This window comes from Lontra canadensis, unplaced genomic scaffold (genome assembly GCF_010015895.1).
Source record: "Lontra canadensis isolate GAN:19392208 unplaced genomic scaffold, GSC_riverotter_1.0 scaffold26, whole genome shotgun sequence".
Lineage (NCBI taxonomy): Eukaryota > Metazoa > Chordata > Mammalia > Carnivora > Mustelidae > Lontra > Lontra canadensis.
In genome coordinates, this window is record NW_022631020.1 from 3,220,217 (window position 1) to 3,238,798 (window position 18,582).

Sequence of the window (18,582 nt, forward strand, 5' to 3'; positions counted from 1 at the left end):
ACGTAAACTTCTGTTCGCGGGACATTCCAGAGTGGACCCTCATAATTTAAAAGGTACTGTTAATAACGTCGTCCAAAGATTCCAGATTTGGGAAATAATGTTCCCTCCAGTTCTTAATTACTTGAATTTTAAAAGCTTCTTTGATCTCGTGGACACGCCCAACTATATCAGGCTTGTTTCCTACCTGCTATGATTTCACTTTAAAATGTAAAGTTTTTAATTAGAATTGAGGGAATCAAAATTACTCAAATTTTAAAAGACTGGTTCAAAATGAAAACATTTGAAAGACAAAGATCTACCTCATGTTTAATTTAAAACTGGGGGAGAAGGCGGAGAAGGAGTAACAGGGCACCACCCCTGCTGAGGGAGGTGAATTGTGAGGTGAGCGTTAATCCTCGTTAATCCGCGCACTGGACAGTCTGGCCTGGGGGAGCAGACGCCTTCCCATCCCGAAGTTGTTCACGCTGCCCCTGGCAGAGCCTTTTCCGTTGTCTTCCCTCAGTCCGCGGCTGCCAGCAAATGTTTGTTTCTAAAAGGCTTCATCCGAGGAAGGCCGAAATAGAAGCCTCCGTAAGCTGGACCAGTCCAGTGACTATTTAAGTACCTACTATGTGTCCGTTTGAAGTCACCAGACCAGAGTAAATGGCATTCAATAAATATCCAAATGAAAATGTTACGAAGGGCAAGTGTCAGGAAGGGACATCGGGGATGAAACTTAGGGAGCAGCACGCCAGCCAGGAGGAGGAGGAGGGCTGGGGGTGGGGGGCGGCCCAGGGTCACGCAGGGGAGTTTGTAGGCCCCATAAAGGGCTTTGGGGCTCCGGTCCTAAAGCACGGTGGCGGGCTTTGGCCTCCATTGACACTTAATGCATAAGTGCTCCCTGAGGTCTGTCCGCCTGCACGGTTTCCTGACGTCCTGTTCATCGTGTCCTACAGCCGTCTGTCGGGCAAGCGCACTCGGACGCCGGGGGGTCTGGGACTCGTAATCCTGTTCTCTGCTGTGCAGTGGGCCCGCTGGAAACGCAGTCGGCCTGACGTGGAGGCCACGCACCCCCCCCCAGCCACCTGCCGCATGTCAGTGTAGCAGAGTGCATTCGGGAGGAGGAAGACGTGCTATTTTGTCTGCACCAAAATTGTACAATTTCCACTTCCGTGAGGTCTTAGGAACTTGAGATAATAAAAGGCATTAAACCACAGGAAACAAAACACTGCCATAGGTGACAGGGAGAGTTAATAAAATCCTAAGAAAAACTTCCCATGGTGAAATGTTGCTTAGAAGAGCTATCCTTTGCAGTCCCGAGGATCTGGGAAGAGAAAATGGATCTGCCCTTCGTCTCCCTTCTGGCAGCCCTCACGCCTGGGGGATTTTCATAGGAATTTGGAAACCGTGCACTTTCTGAGAAGGTTCTAAGTAAGTGTTCTGGTCCTTTAATTTTAGGGTGTGTGGAACACTTGAGAAGAAAGTTGCTTGGGTGTGTAGTTAGGAATCTGGGACAGGGCACCTGGCTGGCTCAGTCGGTAGAGCATGTGACACTCAATCTCAGGGTTGTGAGTTCAAGCCCCATGTTAGGTGTAGAGATTACTTAAAAAGAAAGAACTCTGATTGAGATAAACAGTATTCCCCTCACCCCCAAGCACACCTCTTTTAAGACTTCTACAGAAATGTACAGATTATGGTACAAACCCAAAGGCTTCAAACAAAATATTAAAATATTAGGTTTTAATAGTATTGAAACCAAAGAACTGTCCACTTAAAGTCCTAACCATCCTAGGACATTGGGGTCAAGAGGTTTTAACCATTTCTTTTTGTGCTCAGACCTTCCTTCAGCTCCACACACAGGAGCCGCCCTCCTGTCACCCCAGCTCCGGACCACATGCAAAGCAAAGTTGGAAGGTAGACTTCTCATGAATCGAAAGCAAGAAAATACTGATTTGACCATAAATATTTTTATTAAATGTGAAAATACACAGGCATAAAAATAGTACCCATATTTGCAGACATATCAGACCCATTTCAATTAATTTTGTTTCTCTATTAAAACACTAAATTGAGATGGATTAAATTAGTCTTGTCTCATTCAGAACCAGCAATAGCCTTACAGTAGGAGTAGTAGTTTAACTTCTCAAACATCTCCACATTTTCTTCCTCCACACTCTGCTTTCCACTGCAGGCAAGAGGCCACCGCAGACCAGTGCAAAACCTGTCACTATACATAAAGCCACGCAGTGGCTAACTGTACTCTTAAATCATTCAAATGAGATCATCCATTTTAAAAAAAATCCACCTATTAATATCATTTGCAATTGCAGAACAGACTCTGCTACTAATAAAAGGAATGATCTGATTTAGAATAAGGATATTATTTGCCAACATATTAGCATTTGCCTTCCTCCTTCCTTTTTAAGTACGGGAAAGTCACTACATTCAATTAAGTTGCATGGAGTTCGCTAGGTCACAGCACGGTTGGCACTCAGAGCTTTCGCGAGGCCCTCGCCAGCGCCCTGTGCTTAAAGGGAGGCAGCTCCAACCCAGCCTGACTGAGCAAGCCTTTTTAACTTAAGCATCTTATGCATTTTTTTTCATGGCAAATGTCACAACTTCTGACCGTTTTCATGCCTTTGAAGTGAAATCTTCCATTTTCCACCATGAATAGGAAATGCTGCCAATTTCAAATTGTAATTCTGTTAACTTTTTTCCTACTTGGTTATTTTCCCCTTTAAAAAAAAAAATATATGGGGAGTTTTTACATTCCATTATCAGAGTCCAAAAAAGTTGTTTTCATACTGATTAAAGACATATTTTTAATACTGACCAAAGAGAAAGATGTTTTAAAGTTAGCATTACGTCCCTCCAGTTCACAGCAGTAAACTATTACAGTTGTTTTCAAGTTTTCATTTATCCATGCCCAGAAAGCAGAGTTTCAAAAATGGGCAATAAATTTATTCTCCTTTTAGAACGTTCTCGTGTTTTTAGGCTGATGTGTTTAATACGTGCTGCTGTGGAAAATATCCACAATGTCCAGACAAGTGATACTCCATTTCAGAAGCTTTCCAAAAAGCAAGGAAGGAGTTTAAGAAAGGAATCTCATACAGCTAAGGCTAGGTACCCCTGTGATTTCACTTTTCCAGAAAGAGCCATTTACTGGGCAGCTGCAGGCCCCAGAAACAAGAGCCAGGAGACTGGCAAGTGGAAGGAACCCAAAAGCAAGTCAAATGCCTGTCAGTCCCGTGCGGTCCACCGTTGGACGACCTCTCCCAGCAGGCCGGCGGGACAAAGGCCTGGCCCTCTGCACCCGGAGCCTCTCTCAGGGCCGGGGCATGGCAGGGCCAGACTTCCAGGCCGGCACTGTCCACAAGTCTCTGTGGCGCTGGCACTTGGCACATAGCTCCTCTCTGCACTGAAGACCAGCGAGTAACCGCACATTTCAGTTACGGTGACTAATCTGAGTCCGCGGTAGAATTTCAGGAATGGGAATTACAGGTTTATTACCGGTATGGACAAAGTCACGCCAGCAGCCGTCTGGGCAGCGCCTGACAGTAAGCGACGTGACCAGCACCCAGGACGCAGCTCCCACCGGCCAGCCCACCACCGTCCTGACTCCCTCCAGCTCCATGGGGTGACTTCTCATCGTCTTCTCTGAATGGAAAGGCAAGTGATTTCATATTACTGTTCTGATTCTGTGTGAAAATTCTTACTTTAAAAGTAGGTAGAGGCCATTGCTAGACTGCAAAACGGTCACAGTGACATCATGTGCCAAAGAACCAAGCTGGCAAACAACATTGCTGACGTAATGGAGTCATGAGATTGCTAGGATAAAAGAAACAAAACGGAATTCCCCTCAGAGATCCTTTCAGCACTGGCTTGAATTTTGAGACCTTAAAAGGAAAGCTGCAAACTATTCACTAATTTTCAAAATGCATTAAGTTTATTGGTACAAAACAGACTTCTAAATAGGATGCAGAAAGCACACAGGCGTTTTGCTCAGTTCAACTATGTGACTTTTTTCCCTCCGTTTTGGAGAAATTTCTCCACGTATATTTCAGAAGGACTGTGGAAGGAAAGGCTGTGTGCTTGGCTGCTGTGGCCAGGACCCCTCCCGCCACGGAAATTCAAATGTTTGATTTCAGAAAAACAATATATTAGATCCCTACTCATCAGAATGCTCTGAGGCCAAAACAAAAAAACCTTTCCAGAATGAAAGTAGTAATTCTTGACTAAAGTAATTCTTTTAAGAGTTTAAATGCAGCATCAGTAGTTCTGTAAATATTTAATGTTCTTGATTAAAGTTAACACTCAGTTTTTAGGGAAAAAAATTATCCAGTATCCAAAGACTGAATAAGTTCGTCTCTTAAAAGGTAAGAAGGGATCTCCGGAAGAGATGCCTTCTTGATGGTGGAAATGCAGCCGGAGCGGACTGCATTTGTAAACGTGTATTTTTTTCTAGGGACAACCACCAGAGGCCTCGGGGGCGGGGCGGGGCGGGTCTCCTGTCTAACTCGGGCCTCAGACAGCCCACGGGGGGACTGCAGTCGGAGAGGGCCGGCCAGGACGGCCGACAAGCCGCCCGCCGCCTTTATTAAAAGTGGGGAGCATCGCGTTTTCTCTGTCACCCGAGCGACTTTCCGTTTCTCAGGCAGTTCTGTGTAACTCACGACTCCGGTTGGAGCATGTCACTCTGCACTGCAAGCCTGTTTCAGGTGACACCGCTGCTCTCTGATCGGGACCTACGTCATGTCTGACTTCTCTTTTGTTTCACGTTAAACAGAAGGGCCCAGATGTGTTTATGGCTAATTCTGCATCCGCGGTCTTCGTGTTCTCTCGCAGGTGCCCGACACAGAAGACGCGCAGCACGTCCATCCAGAGTCTACACCCGCAGCGCCACTACCACCCGGCAGCAGGTTTTCTCAAAGGCGCCGTCCCTCCTCCTGCGGCCACCGCGCTCAGGCTGGCGGAGACAGAAATGCGTGTGGCCGCGGAGGCTCTGTCACTTAACAGGTATTTGCGAGCGACTGCACGACCGGAAGCTAAGGCGAAGGCGTCCCTAAGAACGTACGACTCAAGATGTTGGCATTCTCTTTGCGAATCCTAAAACACGAGCTCGGGGCTCCGCACCCACGTCGGCACTGCTGTCCTCTGCCGGCGGCTCCCCCGCGGCCCGCGCCGTGGCCCCGCCACAGGCGCGCCCACCGCAGACCCTTCCAGACCCTCCGCCGCGCACAGGGGCTGCCTGCCTGACACAGAACCAGCCTCCGGGCACCCGCCAGCCTCCGGTCTAAAATGGATAAAACGATCTTTCCTATTAAAATGACTCTTTGGTCATGGACAAATTAAAAGATTTGAATTTTTTTTTTCATTAGGATCCTGGAACAAGGTTTCTTTGTGTTTAATCTTTAAAAAACTTAAGGAAGAGGAGCAGAAAAACAGCTGGTTTAATTGAAGTGGAATTTGAATCTAAAAGGTCCGCCTGAGCTGAAGGGATTGAAGCCCTGCCACGAGTTCCAGCTCCTGTGGAAAGGGTTGCCGCCGCCTCCTTGCTGGCTCTCCGCGTCCAGCGGGTCTTCTCCGTCGTCGAACTTCTTCCTCATTTCTAGGAAAGAAATGCGCGCATCAGAACGCAGGTGCTCGTGAAGCACTGGGCTGGGGGAGGACTCCCGCCTCTCCTCTCATCACAAGGGGCTGCGCCTGACACATCTGGGCTCTCCCATCCCCAGCCAGCTCCCAGCGGTGGTCTCGGGAGAAAGCCTAGAGGAGGCCCATCCCGGAGAAGGGGCCACGTTCAGGGCTGGCAGCGCCAAGTCACAGAGATTCGGGCCCCCTGAATCTTCTCGCCTCACAAGCATCTACCCAAGGAAAATCTGCTCTGGGAAAAAAATAACTGCGGAGGAGGAGCGCTCCAGAAGTCCCAGGCTTAGGATCAAAGAGCCACGTCCCCATCCTGGCCCCAGCAACGCAGTCCCAACCTCGCCAACCCTCCAAGCGTCTGACTGGCTTCCTGGGCCTCGGTCTTGGATCCGAGCAGGGGTAAGGTTCCCGGGCACAGCTCAGGAGGCCGCCTGCACGGCAGTCCTGAGGAAGGTCCCTGATGAGACCGAGACTAAGGCTGACAAATGGGACAGAGGAACGCTGCAGCGGGGGCAGGAGGGCAGACTAACATCCTCAGAGACCAAGAGAACGATTTCCTCCTTAAAGCAGAAACAGGGGCTAAGGAAAAGTGACAACACAAAAGAACTCGTAGTGACTGCAAGGGCAGTTCCTGAAGCTTCCGTGACCGTCCGTCCCCCGTGCTCGGTGCGAGCTCAGGGGACAGACGGAGGATGGCGGGGACAAGCCTCTGCTGAGCACGAGAACGGACCATCCCGCCGGACTCCGTAAGTGCGTGTCTGCCTCTCTTGTGGGGTTATACGGGAGAGCAGAGGACCATAGAGCTTCGATTCCAGAGCTTAAGCAGATGTTCAAAAAAGATTTGCCAAATGGGTATAAGATGTGATTTCCTTCTATTTCTGATGAATTTGTCTAGCTCAAGTCCTAGCTCCTGCTGACACCGAAAGACAAAAAAGGAGTAGTTATTAGCTTACGTTAAGTTCCCCCTGGAAATGTCTAAACATTGTTCGGTATTACCTAATTTCTTCGCCTTCTCTCTCATTTTCCAGGCCCTTTCAGCACACGATAACAACATTTCCAGCAACCAGGAAAGCTAATGAACACCGGACTTGGGGCAAGAGTCCCGGGGAACACAGAGGACAGGCAGCCCCCACCCGGGCTGGGGGTACGTTCCAGCCTGGCATCCCGGCTCCCTACTCAAGCTCCTCCAAGTTCCCGAGGAAGAATTCGTCATCGGTCTGGGGAGGTGGAGGGAACCTAGAACCTCCCCCTCACTGTGGTGCTTTCCTGTCGCAGGTGGGAGCGCGGAGACTCGTCTCTGGGGGCTTGTGCAGGAAGGGGGGCGTCAAACCGGGCCTCCTGCTTCCGTGTCTGCCGCTCCCCCACCGCGCGGGGCCCACGAGGGCCTGGAGGGTGGCGGGGGCGGGCCTGGGGCTGGACTCCCTGAGCCGCGAGGCGGGGGAGCTCCCGCCCAGCGCCCGCATCTGCCTCCGGCCCAGCTCAGCGAAGAACAGAGCTAGTAAGTCACCGCCCGGGGACTCGGCCGCCTGCAGAGACCCGTACCTGGATCCGAGAGAACTTCTTTAGCAGCCGCTATGTCGATGAACTTCTTCTCCGCTTTTTTCTTTTCTTCCTCATTCTGGAAGTTATCTGGGTGCCACTGCAGAGCTAATTTTCGGTATGCTTTAATGATTTCTTGCTTTTTGGCGTTTCTGAGCAGTATTAAGATTAACGCTCATTAGTCAAGAAGTGCCACCTCACCGCCCCCGAGACTCAGACAGTCACGATCCCACGCGCAGCCCCGCGGCCTGCTCTTCCCGTCAGCGCCAGCGTGGCCACGGCCCAGCGCCTAACGTGCGCTTCTGGGGGATCATTCAAGCTGCTTCAGAATCTCAATGGGAAGAAATTACTTTTGATCTTTGCAGTTTTCTCTCTTAAAAAAAAAAATCACACAGACCCATTTTTAAACTTTCTGAATGTCCAACCTACCTGGTAACAATTCCTGGCATTAAGAGCTAACTGTGACTCTGAACCACACTCCTGTTTTGCTTCTGGTTTCCTTCGTTCTGGTCGGACCTTTGATTGAAAGACTGATGGTTCCCTTGCTCAGAGAAGGTGGATCTTGTATCATTTACCTCGCTTTTGTCTCTCCGTGCCTGTAAGTTAATTCTCGAAGTGCCACTTTATTCTTAGGCCTGAAGAAGTTTGCTTTTCCCTCTCCTGTCCCACCAAAAGAAAGCTCACTCCTTTTCACCCTTCCCAAAAAATCTAGGCTAGGGCCTACTCATGCTACAGTGTCATCCCTCTGTCACCAACTACTAATTCCCCCATCCTTGCAGTCCTAGTCTCTTTAAAAAAATCCACCTGTAACAAAATAGCTGTCTGACGGTTACGACGTGAAAGATGGTTAGGTTTAATCCCAGACCGAAATTACATAAAGTAAGGAATTCAATCAGAGGAGGAAAAAAGAAAACAACAATGTAAATTTTAAATAACTCACCTTTTTACTCCCAAGATTTTATAATAATCTCGTTTCTGTGACTGCTTCAATAGCCTCTGTGCCTTCTCTAGACCTTCCCGAATCTGCTGGTCATTTTCATTGTGTTCCTGTGCAGTTTCGTAATCCTGAATAGCTGTCACGAGGTTTAAGATAACGCTGTTAAAGGAACCGTAACTTACAACCTCTACTTATGCTGTCAGGCTGATACTCTAGTCACCGTCCCAGCCTCCTCACTCTCGCCATTACTGCTAAGAGCCTAAGAGATGGTGACGATTTTGTTAGGCAACTTATAAAAGGCATAATTAAGGCTGAATTTAGGTAGCTTTTTCCTCCCATTCAATAAAACTCACTGTTGTTTACTCGCCCGCCTTCCCTCCAGCACACCTTCATATCCATACTTTACACAAGGCAGCCTTTTCGTCACTGTGACTGAACTGATCATTACATAGGAAAGTAAGACCGTGGAAAGGAAATCTGCACTATCAGCTACAGGTCCACAATTCAGAAGAATCAGAGGCTTAGAAAGGGAGCAAGGAGAACCACCAGCAATCAGACTAAGTCCTAGGGATTTCAACAGGAACGATTAACAAACCTGCTGTTTTTAAGCTACTGATCAAAGCAGATGACACTGTCCTGGTGTGGGATGTCTGATAACAATCCACATCACAGCTTTTGCCTTATTTTAGAATACCTGAATATCTAGAACACAAGGCATCAGGAGATCTAAGTCACGTAGAAAAGAGTCAACATAGCAAGCCTGAGACTGTTATCCTTCGAAAGGCCTGCTGGCAAGGTTGGTCCTGGCTGGCATCTCAGAAGATGGCCTTCAGGAGCGTTCCCACCATTTCCTGGTAAGAATGGCTCAATGAAAAAAGGCCTCAAGAAAGGCCTCAATGTTTGTACAGATAATGTCGTTTATGTGAAACATCGTCTTTCCTTCTGGGAATCTGGGTGCTGGCACAGCAGGAGGTACCCGGCTGACTGACCCCTCATGAATGTCCCGGGCACTGGCGCTCCAGTGAGCTTCCTCAGCAGACAACACCTTGCACGTCTGGAGGAATTACAGCTTGTCCTATCATTTCAAAGAGAAAGACTCTTGGAATCCTCTACTGCTTTTCTCTGGAGTTTGTGCCATGTGTCTTTTCCCTTTCCTGATGTTACTCTGTGTCCTTTCGGTAGAATAAATCTCAGCCTGAGTCCAACTGTGTGCTGAGTCCCACGTGTCCTACTAAGTCCCCAAATCTGGGAGTGGTCTTGAGGAGCAGACATCTCAAATAAGGGACTGTTAGGTCCGAATTCTAGTTTTTATGTGAGTGCATTTCACTATAGGGAAAATATCTCTCTGGATAACATGTCTGAGGATTCGTACTGGCCACGGCTCATCCTGGAAGGGATTCAGGGAGGCACATGGTCCTCCTGACAAACTGCCAGAAGGTCAATAGCGGCCTAATACCACGTCACAATGCCTAGTCCTTCCCCTCACTTTATCTCATCACACAGACATCAGCCATTTTGTTTCCCATCATCACAAGAACAAGGATGAGTACAGGACAATAAGATATTTTGAGAGAGACCACCTTCACATAACGTTTATTACAGTATAATTATTCTAGTACTGTTAATCTCTTACTATGCCTAATTTATAAGTTAAACTTTATCATGGGTATATATGGGTAAGAAAAAAACAGTATATTTCGGGTTGGATGTGATCTGCAGTTTTAGGCATCCACTGGGGGTCTTGAAAGGGATCCCCCGCAGATTAAGGGAGAATGACTGAAATTTGCCTGAACTACAGAGAAAAATGAACCAATACTACCTCTGGTCCATGGCTGGGGGGTGGGGAGGGGGAGTGACACACATTTCAAGCTTTTATTCTAAGTCCTGCCTCAATGCATTAATATTAAAAATATGAAACATTACTACAGCCCTCCAACTCACAGTGACAGCTAAAATACCTTTCCAATTTAGTACACAAAACTGTCATAGCAGTGAGGTTTAAATTAACAACTACTACCCTTAGCACTCAGTATCGCAAGCTAGTAAGGAAATGTACTTTGAAGGAATTCGATACAAGAGGAAAATGTTTCAATACATGCAATTTTGCTATTTATGCGAACTCTACATTTAAAACATATTTTCATTCTTAAATGTTCAGAGTATCTCCTCCAAAGCAGGCTTCTATATCCTATTCTTTTATTAAAACTTAAGGTGGACACATTTTTCCCAATCCAGAAAAAATATAAGGTTGTTTCCTACATTCACATCATTACAGGTAGGTAATTTAATTAGAAACTTAGTATGGGTGATGTTAAAACTTCCCATAGACATAAATGAGATAGATCATTTTTAATTATATTTTCTCAGATTCTACCCTCCAAGGAGTCATCTTTAAAGAAAAAGTAACATCCAATTATGTTTCTCCTATACTGTAATTAAGCAACCACACAAAGTAGAATAAGTTAGAAATATTAAGACCCTGAAAAAAAAAATCTATTACATATTAGCCAATTCATTTTCTATCCTCTGAACCTAAAAAAAACCTTCCCAAATCCTTTTTCTTCCCTATTCCCCCACTCAGTTCTTCCTAAGGAACAGTGCAAACAAGAAAGCACAGGAGTGCGCCGCCCTTCCATCCCACTCCCCCACCGAAAGGACAAGATGATGATGAAACCGTGGCAGCACTAAACAGACCAGAAATTTTCCTAAATTTCTGAAAGAGAGGAAGCAAATGGGATATTAATAATTAATAAACCTAAGCAGAGAAAACCACCATCCAAGTAGAAGCCCTAGCAGACTGGGGAGCCATTCTTTTTGGCCAACCACGGAGGGTCTGTGAGATGGCGAAGCCCCCCTCGGGGGTGAGCGGCACAGCAGCCACCCCGCGGGGCCGAGAAGCAGCCGCGAAGCAGCCGCGAAGCTGAGTGGCGACCGTGCCCAAGCAGAGGCCACGGGGTCCACGAAGAGATGCAGAGCCCAGCCCCCGGGCACTGGAGATCTCTATGGCAGACCTGGAACTCACCAAGGAAAAGCGGTTCCACCCAGAAGGTAAACACAGGGAAGGACCCGAGCAGGAGAGTCCGGCGAGTAACGCGCTGCTCACTCCGGCAACTAGCGGGACAGCAAGGCCCACAGGCAAGTCTTCCCGTGAACCAGTCCTCCCCACTTCAAGCCTGCCCGCAGCTCCCCAGGGCAGAAGCGGCATTTCAAAGACAGATGTGCACGGCTGCAAATGACTGCCCCCTTTCACTCCACAGTCCATTAGCATATCCCAGATCAGCTTCCCTTCAAAACATACCCGGAATCGCACGGCCCCGGCGCCCGCAGCGCCGCAGTCTGACATCAGAACACCTGAGCAGCTGTCACGGCTTCGGAACAGCTGCTCCCCGCTCCCATCCTCCTTCCCCGCGAACTCTGCTCTCAGGACAGGGACTCAGGGCCTTTTAAAGAGCACATCAGACCCCAGTAAAATATGCCCACGGAATACCAATCTCCTCCTCCTGAGTATCATGCAAAACAGTCTGCACCAGGTCTGCTAAAATGAGCTCATGTCAGCTGAATCCAAGATGAGGGGGAAGCAAACCGTGAGAAAGCTCAATAGCAAAAAAAAAATCACAGAAAGTGCCAGAAAATACTTTCTGGGTGTACGGGTTCACCCTACAGTGACAGCTTCTATCCTTTGCATATTGTAAGAACCATGAAATCCAGAGCCAGGCGATGAGTTAAAGCAGAGGCCTTACTGGGGAAAAGACAGGAACAAAGAGAAGAGCAAATCGTCTTGGGCAGCACATGTCAGGAGCCCCCCACAACCAGCCCCCTGCAACTCTGCGCACTCTGAAGGTGAGGGCTCACCCTCCGTGCAAAAAGATCTACCCCTTTGGTAGCAAAGGAGCAGCCGGGCTGGTAACAGATGACCAGGACGCGGTGTGGCTCAGAGCAACAGAGAGGGCGGGGCCGTAGAGAGGCCCTTCTAGCAGGAGGCAGGAGGTCTGTGCGAACTGAAGCAGAGACTGGGGCAACTGTTACATACAGAAGGCTGCCCCCCGCCCCTGGTGCTCCGTTGCAGGCGCGCACACACACACACACACACACACACACACACACACACACAGCCAAGGCACTTTCCGACAAAGAGGGCAGGTAAGCCAAGTCCTTTTATGATCATCTTGTTTTAAACAGTACAGCATCAATCACCTAAACTTGCCTGATGAACATACATCAGAGCAACAGCCAAGCACATGAAAATTCTGAACAGACATTATGGCATGAATTTTTTAAAAATCCAATCACCTCTTTTAAGGGTACTCACAAAGCAGAATAAGAACTCAACAAAGAGGGGCACCTGAGTAGCTCAGATGGTTGGGCGTCTGCCTTCGGCTCAGGTCATGATCTCAGGGCCCTGGGATCGAGCCCCACATCAGGCTCCCTGCTTGGTGGGAAGCCCGCTTCTCCGTGTCCTCTGCTTCCCCCCTGCTTCTGCTCTCTCAAATGAATAAATAAAATCTTAAAAAAAAAAAAAAAAAAAAAAAAAAAAAAAAAAAAAAAACCTTAGCAAAATGACAAAGAGAAGATAAAAATTGAGTAGTCAATACTCAAAAAGATCGAAACTATCACAGAAGTACAGATGAAATGAGCAGCAGCCCAGGAAGCAGAAGCAAATGGAAAAAAAAATAAGGACATAATGAAATGGAAATAAAGAGGTTAAAAGGACTAGAGAAAAAAATGGCAGCTTTACATAACAACTGGCTAGGAAAGCGAGGGGGCCTAAATTTTCTGAGTTCTTACAACCAGTGGGGCTTCAAGCCTGGGATTTCAGGGGTCAGCGCGCCTGGCTCTGGGAGAGCTCCGAGGACACGGCATCGCTCTGAGAGAAGGCAGAGCAGCCAGCCCGCGGACACAAGGCGTGGAAACCGCCGCCTGAAGAACACCCCGGTGCACAGCGGGCGGGTTACTTGCTCGTTCCAGAGTGTGTCCCGGAGAGGAAGCATTCACAGAGAGACCCCTCTGGGGACAAAGGAACTGGTGGCCAGTGCCACTTCCCTGCCCCCTGGCTCAGGGTAAGTACAGAGCCACCGGCAGGAACCAGGGCAGTGCCAACGCCCGCCACCTAACTTGCTTACACCAAGCGCCACCAACACTGTGCTGCAGAAGAACCGCCCATCACGGGCATGCCTGCCTCAGTCCCAGTAGGCGGGCGGCCTCCCCGAGACCCGCACCGACTCCTGCCGGCACCGTGGCTCCCGGTCTGGGAGTCGTGTGAGGCCCTGGTTCCAGCAGCAACAGGTCACATCTCACTAGCCGACCAGAGCACATCTGGTTAAAACTCAGCACAGTCAGGCCAGGGACCAAACACCGCCCACAACTGGCAAACAGAGCCTCTGCAGACGATGGCGTGAAGGATAAAGTGGCCAGGACACGGGAGGGCACACCCTGGACACACTCCCCGGAGCGGCAGGCCCTGGGGACAGGGGATACTACGTGGCAGGGGACTGTAGCGCCTCTTCTTCAGAAGGCCGTCCCCCTCGAGAACAGGAGACAGAGCTGACGTTCCTAACACACAGAAACAGGCACAGAGACTTCGACAAATGAGAAGACGCAAGAATTTATCCCAAATGAAAGAAGAGGACAAGGCCACAGCCACAGATCTAAGTAACATGCCTGATAGAGAATTTACAGCAATCACTGATCGGTCATAGGGATGCTCTGTGGACTTCAGAAAGAGTAGAGGACATCAGTGAGATGATTAACACAGAGATAAGGAATAACACAGCAGAAATAAAGGGCCCAAAAAACAAAATGAGAAACACACCTATGGAAAGACCGCCCATCGCCATCTGATCGCCACAACCACCTTTGAGAGACCCACATTATTCATATCAAAACAGTGCCTTTTGATCTTTTGCCTTGGACTTGGGACTTTCAGAACTAATTCTCTTTTCATTTGTGGCTGAATGGAATACGTACAATAAATAATCTCTTCTGCTGTCTTAGCTGAAGAAAAAAAAAAGATACTAGCAAACCAAATACAACAATATATTAAAAAGATCACTCAACACCATCAAGTGGGATTTATTCCTGAGTGCAAGTGTGGTTCAGTATTTGCAAACCAACCACAGCATGATACATCACATCAGTAAGAGGAAGGTTAAGAACCATATAATCATTCCAGTAGATGCAGAAAAAGCATTGCACAAAGTACAACATCCATTCATGATTTAAAAAAAAACAAAAAAAAAAACAAAAAAAAAACCACCCCTCAGCAAAGTAGGTTTAGAGGGAACACACCTCAACATAATAAAGGCCATATATGAAAACCCCACAGCAAACATCGTCCTCAATGAGGAAAAACTGAGAACCTTTCCTCTAAGGTCAGGAACAAGATAAGGATGTCCGTTCACCACTTCTATTCAACAGAGCACTGGAAATCCTAGCCACAGCAATCAGACAACAGAAAGAAATAGAAGGCATCCAAATCAGTAAAGAAGAAATAAAACTTTCACTATTTACAGATGACATGATACTATACACAGAAAACCCAAAGACTCCATTGAGAAACAGCTAGAACAGATCAAGAAATTAATTAAAGTCACAGGATACAAAATCAATCCACAGAAATCTGTTGCATTCCACCAATAATGAAGCAGCAGGAAGAGAAATGAAAAACAATCCCATTTACAGTTGCACCCAAAAATAAGATACCCAGGGATAAACCTAGCCAAAGAGGTGAAAGTCCTATACTCTGAAAACTATAAAACACTGATGAAAGAAACTGAAAATGACACAAAGAAATGGAAAGACATTCTATGCTCACAGATTGGAAGAACAAATATTGTTAAAATGTCTACACTACCCAAAACCATCTATACATTTAATGCACTCCCTCTCAAAACACCAACAGCATCTTTCACAGGCTGGAAAAAAACTATCCTAACATTTGTATGGAACCACGTTAGACCACAAACAGCCAGAGCAATCTTGAAAAGCAAAGCTGGAGGCATCACAATTCCAGGCGCTACCTCAAAATAAAAAGCTTCTGCACAACGAAGGAAAGGATGAACAAAATAAAAGGTAACCTACTAAATGGGAGAAGATCCCTGCAGGAGACATATCCAGTAAAGGAATAGTATCCAAAATATATAAAGAACTTATAAAACTCAACACCCCAAAAAACCAAATAATCCAATTTTAAAATAGGCAGAAGACATGAACTGACATTGCTTCAGAGAAGACATCCAGATGGTCAACAGACACCTGGTAAGATGCTCATCATCACTCTCATTAGGGAAATGCATATCAAAACTATAATGAGTTATCGGCTCAAAGTTGTCAGAATGGCTAAAATCAACACAAGAAGCAACAGGTGTTGGCGAGGATGTGCAGAAAAAGGAACCCTCTTACCACTGTTGGTGGGAATGCAAGCTGGTGCGGCCACTCTGTAAAACAGTACAGAGGTTCCTCAAAAAGTTAAAACTAGAACTACCCTACAACCTAGGAATTGCATTACTGGATATTTACCCAAAGAATACAAAAATACTAATTCAAGGGGATACAAGCACTTCTATGTGTATAGCAGCATTATTCACAACAGCCAAGATATGGAAGCCCCCCAAGTGTCCCTAGATAGATGAAAAGATAAAGATGTGGTTATTTAGGGGCGCCTGGGTGGCTCAAATGGTTGAGCATCTGCCTTCAGCCCAAGTCATGCTCTCAGGGTCCTGGGATCGAGCCCTGCATTAGGTTCCCTGCTCAGCGGGAAGTCTGCTTCCCTCTTTCTCTCTGCCTGCCTCTGCCTACTTGTGATCTCTCTCTGTCAAATAAATAAATATATATTTTTTTAAAGATGTGGTATTTATCTACAACAGAATATAATAAAGACTGAAATCTTGCCACTGCAATGACATGGATAGAGCTGGAGAGTATAATGCTAAGTGAAATAAGTCAGTCAGTGAAAGACCAATACCATGTGATTTCATTCACTGTGAAATTTAAGAAACACAACGAAACAAGCAAAAGGAAAAAGAGACAAGGAACTGACACTTTTTTTTTTTTAAGATTTTATTTATTTATGACAGAGAGAGATAGTGAGAAAGGGAACACAAGCACAAGGGAGCTGGAGAGGGAGAAGCAGGCTCCCTGCTGAGCAGGGAGTCCCGATGTGGGGCTCGATCCCAGGACCCTGAGATCATGACCTAAGCCCAAGGCAGATGCCCAACGACTGAGCCATCCAGGTGCCCCGGCACTTTTTTTTAAAGTAATCTTTACATCCAGAGTGGGGCTCAAATTCACAACCCCAAGATTAAGAGTCACATGCTTTACCGAATAAGCCAGCCAGATGCCCTTCAGGCTCTTAACTCTAGAGAACAAACTGATGGTTCCCAGAGTGGGGGTGGGGAGGGGATGGGTGAAATGGGCGATGGAGATTAAGGAGTGTGCTTGTTATGACGAGCACCCAGTGACTGAAATAAAAACTTTAAAAAAATGGCTAAGATGGGGCGCCTGGGTGGCTCAGTGGGTTAAAGCCTCTGCCTTCGGCTCAGGTCATGATCTCAGGGTCCTGGGATCGAGGCCCGCATCGGGCTCTCTGCTCAGCGGGGAGCCTGCTTTCTCCTCTCTCTCTCTATGCCTGCCTCTCTGCCTGCTTGTGATCTCTCTCTCTCTGTTTCAAATAAATGAATAAAATCTTTAAAAAAAAAAAATGGCTAAGATGGCCTATTCTATGTTATATGAATTTTCCTACAAGTAAAAGTAAAAAATAAAATAAGTGGTATAGTCAGACTCAAATTCAGGACTAATTCTAAATCCCATACTCTTTCCACTACGACCTTATCGATAAACTACGCTCATTCGTCCAGCCAGTATGGTGGCCGGCTACGTGCTAGGCACAAGTAGCAGAGACGGATCAGCTAATAAAACAGACGCAGGTCCTCAGGCTGCTTACGTTCTAGCCAATACAACTGCTTACCTCATAAGGACACTTGAATCATCCCTATATTCAAAGGAACTTTATCTACCGTTTAGTAAGGCCTGAATGAATGTCCGTTTGCTCCTCTCAAAAGCTATGAAAAGAATTACGTATATAGATCCAAAGAGCCGCCTTCATTTTTCATGACCTCGGAGGCATCCGCAAACAAGTCTTACTTTACTTACTTTCTTGTGAGTGGAATCCCCTAATACCTTTCCTGATAATTGTCATAATCCCTAAATTAATAAATCTCCATGTTCCATTATTCACTACCCTAAACCTTGTTTTTCTTTATCCATTACATTCTTATCACTTTAAATTGCTTATTTAAAAAAAGATAAAACCAGTAAACAGAATATAGAAAGCCTCATATTTCAAAATGCAATTTAGCCTAGTTAATAAGAGTACCACTCATCCACATCATTTGTTAAACCTCCAACTCAAATCTAAACAATGCAAGTAATATACTTCAGTTTGAATTACAGAGGCCCCCGTGGCACCCCACCCCACCCTCAAATTGAGAGACCTAGAAATCCCATTCTCAACCTCTCCGTGAGGCTGCTTGATTGCCATACTTTGGACTCAAACAACCATTTTTATTCTAAAACATAATTCAGAAAGATTCCCCAGTATACAATCCAAACATACCAATGAAGACAAAGAATAAACTCCTATTTAAAAGATATTTTAAAGGGAAAAACAGACTTCAAAGACAGATCTAGTCTATTAAATCAGTGCTAAGCATCTTTTTCTTCAAGAATGAAGCTGCCCAGTTTCCCTAAAAAACAAGTCAGTTTAGCATTCAAGTTACAGAAGCATCTTCAAATTATCTTCAGCGGCCTACAAGACTTAACCTCCTTTGAACAGCTAAGCTTTTTATATTCTTCTGGAACTTCTCTAATTTCACAATTAGAACTGAGGATTTAAATACAGATGACAGAAGTACCTGTGATGAACTCCCCAAAACTAATGGAATGCAAACTCCTAGAATACGGCCCGTCTTATTGAGTACACAGAGTAGCTCAAAAGTGAAGAGAAAAAGATGCTAACAGGGTCTCCTTGAAGATCATTTTGATTACATACATTTCAAGCCTCACTCAAACCAAGGACTATACTATAAAATGTCCCACAAACAGCAGTACCTAGAGTTGTCATCACTCACGGGAAACTGCTTAGGAGCAAGATTCTTGTCAAACTGAAAAGCAGGAAAAAAGTAAACGTTCAGTGTGTCTTAAAATATAATAAAATGAGAGGCACCTGGGTGGCTCATCAGTTACACATCCCAACTCTTGATTTCTGCTTAGGTCACAACCTCAGAAACATGAGAACAAGCCCCGCGGGGCATGGAGCCTGCTTAGGATTCCCACTCTCTCCATCTGCCTCTTCTGCTCCCTAAATGCACGCTCGCTGGCTCTCTCAAAAAAAAAAAGTTCCACGGGGGCGCCTGGGTGGCTCAGTGGGTTAAAGCCTCTGCCTTCGGCTCAGGTCATGATCCCGGGGTTCTGGGATCGAGCCCCGCGTC

General features: G+C 46.5%; 1 protein-coding gene across 1 annotated transcript in view; it reads right to left on the reverse strand.

Moving 5' to 3' along the window:
• Nucleotides 1–5,323: 5,323 nt before the first annotated feature.
• DNAJC3 (DnaJ heat shock protein family (Hsp40) member C3) overlaps nt 5,324–18,582 on the reverse strand; it is a 58,807-nt gene continuing 45,548 nt past the window's right edge. The window contains exons 10-12 of the mRNA XM_032864143.1: nt 8,102–8,234; nt 7,165–7,313; nt 5,324–5,587 (exon numbers count right to left, since the gene is read on the reverse strand). Coding sequence (XP_032720034.1) covers nt 5,430–5,587; nt 7,165–7,313; nt 8,102–8,234 — 440 coding nt within the window. The 3' untranslated portion in view covers nt 5,324–5,429. The remainder of the gene's footprint in view (nt 5,588–7,164; nt 7,314–8,101; nt 8,235–18,582) is intronic.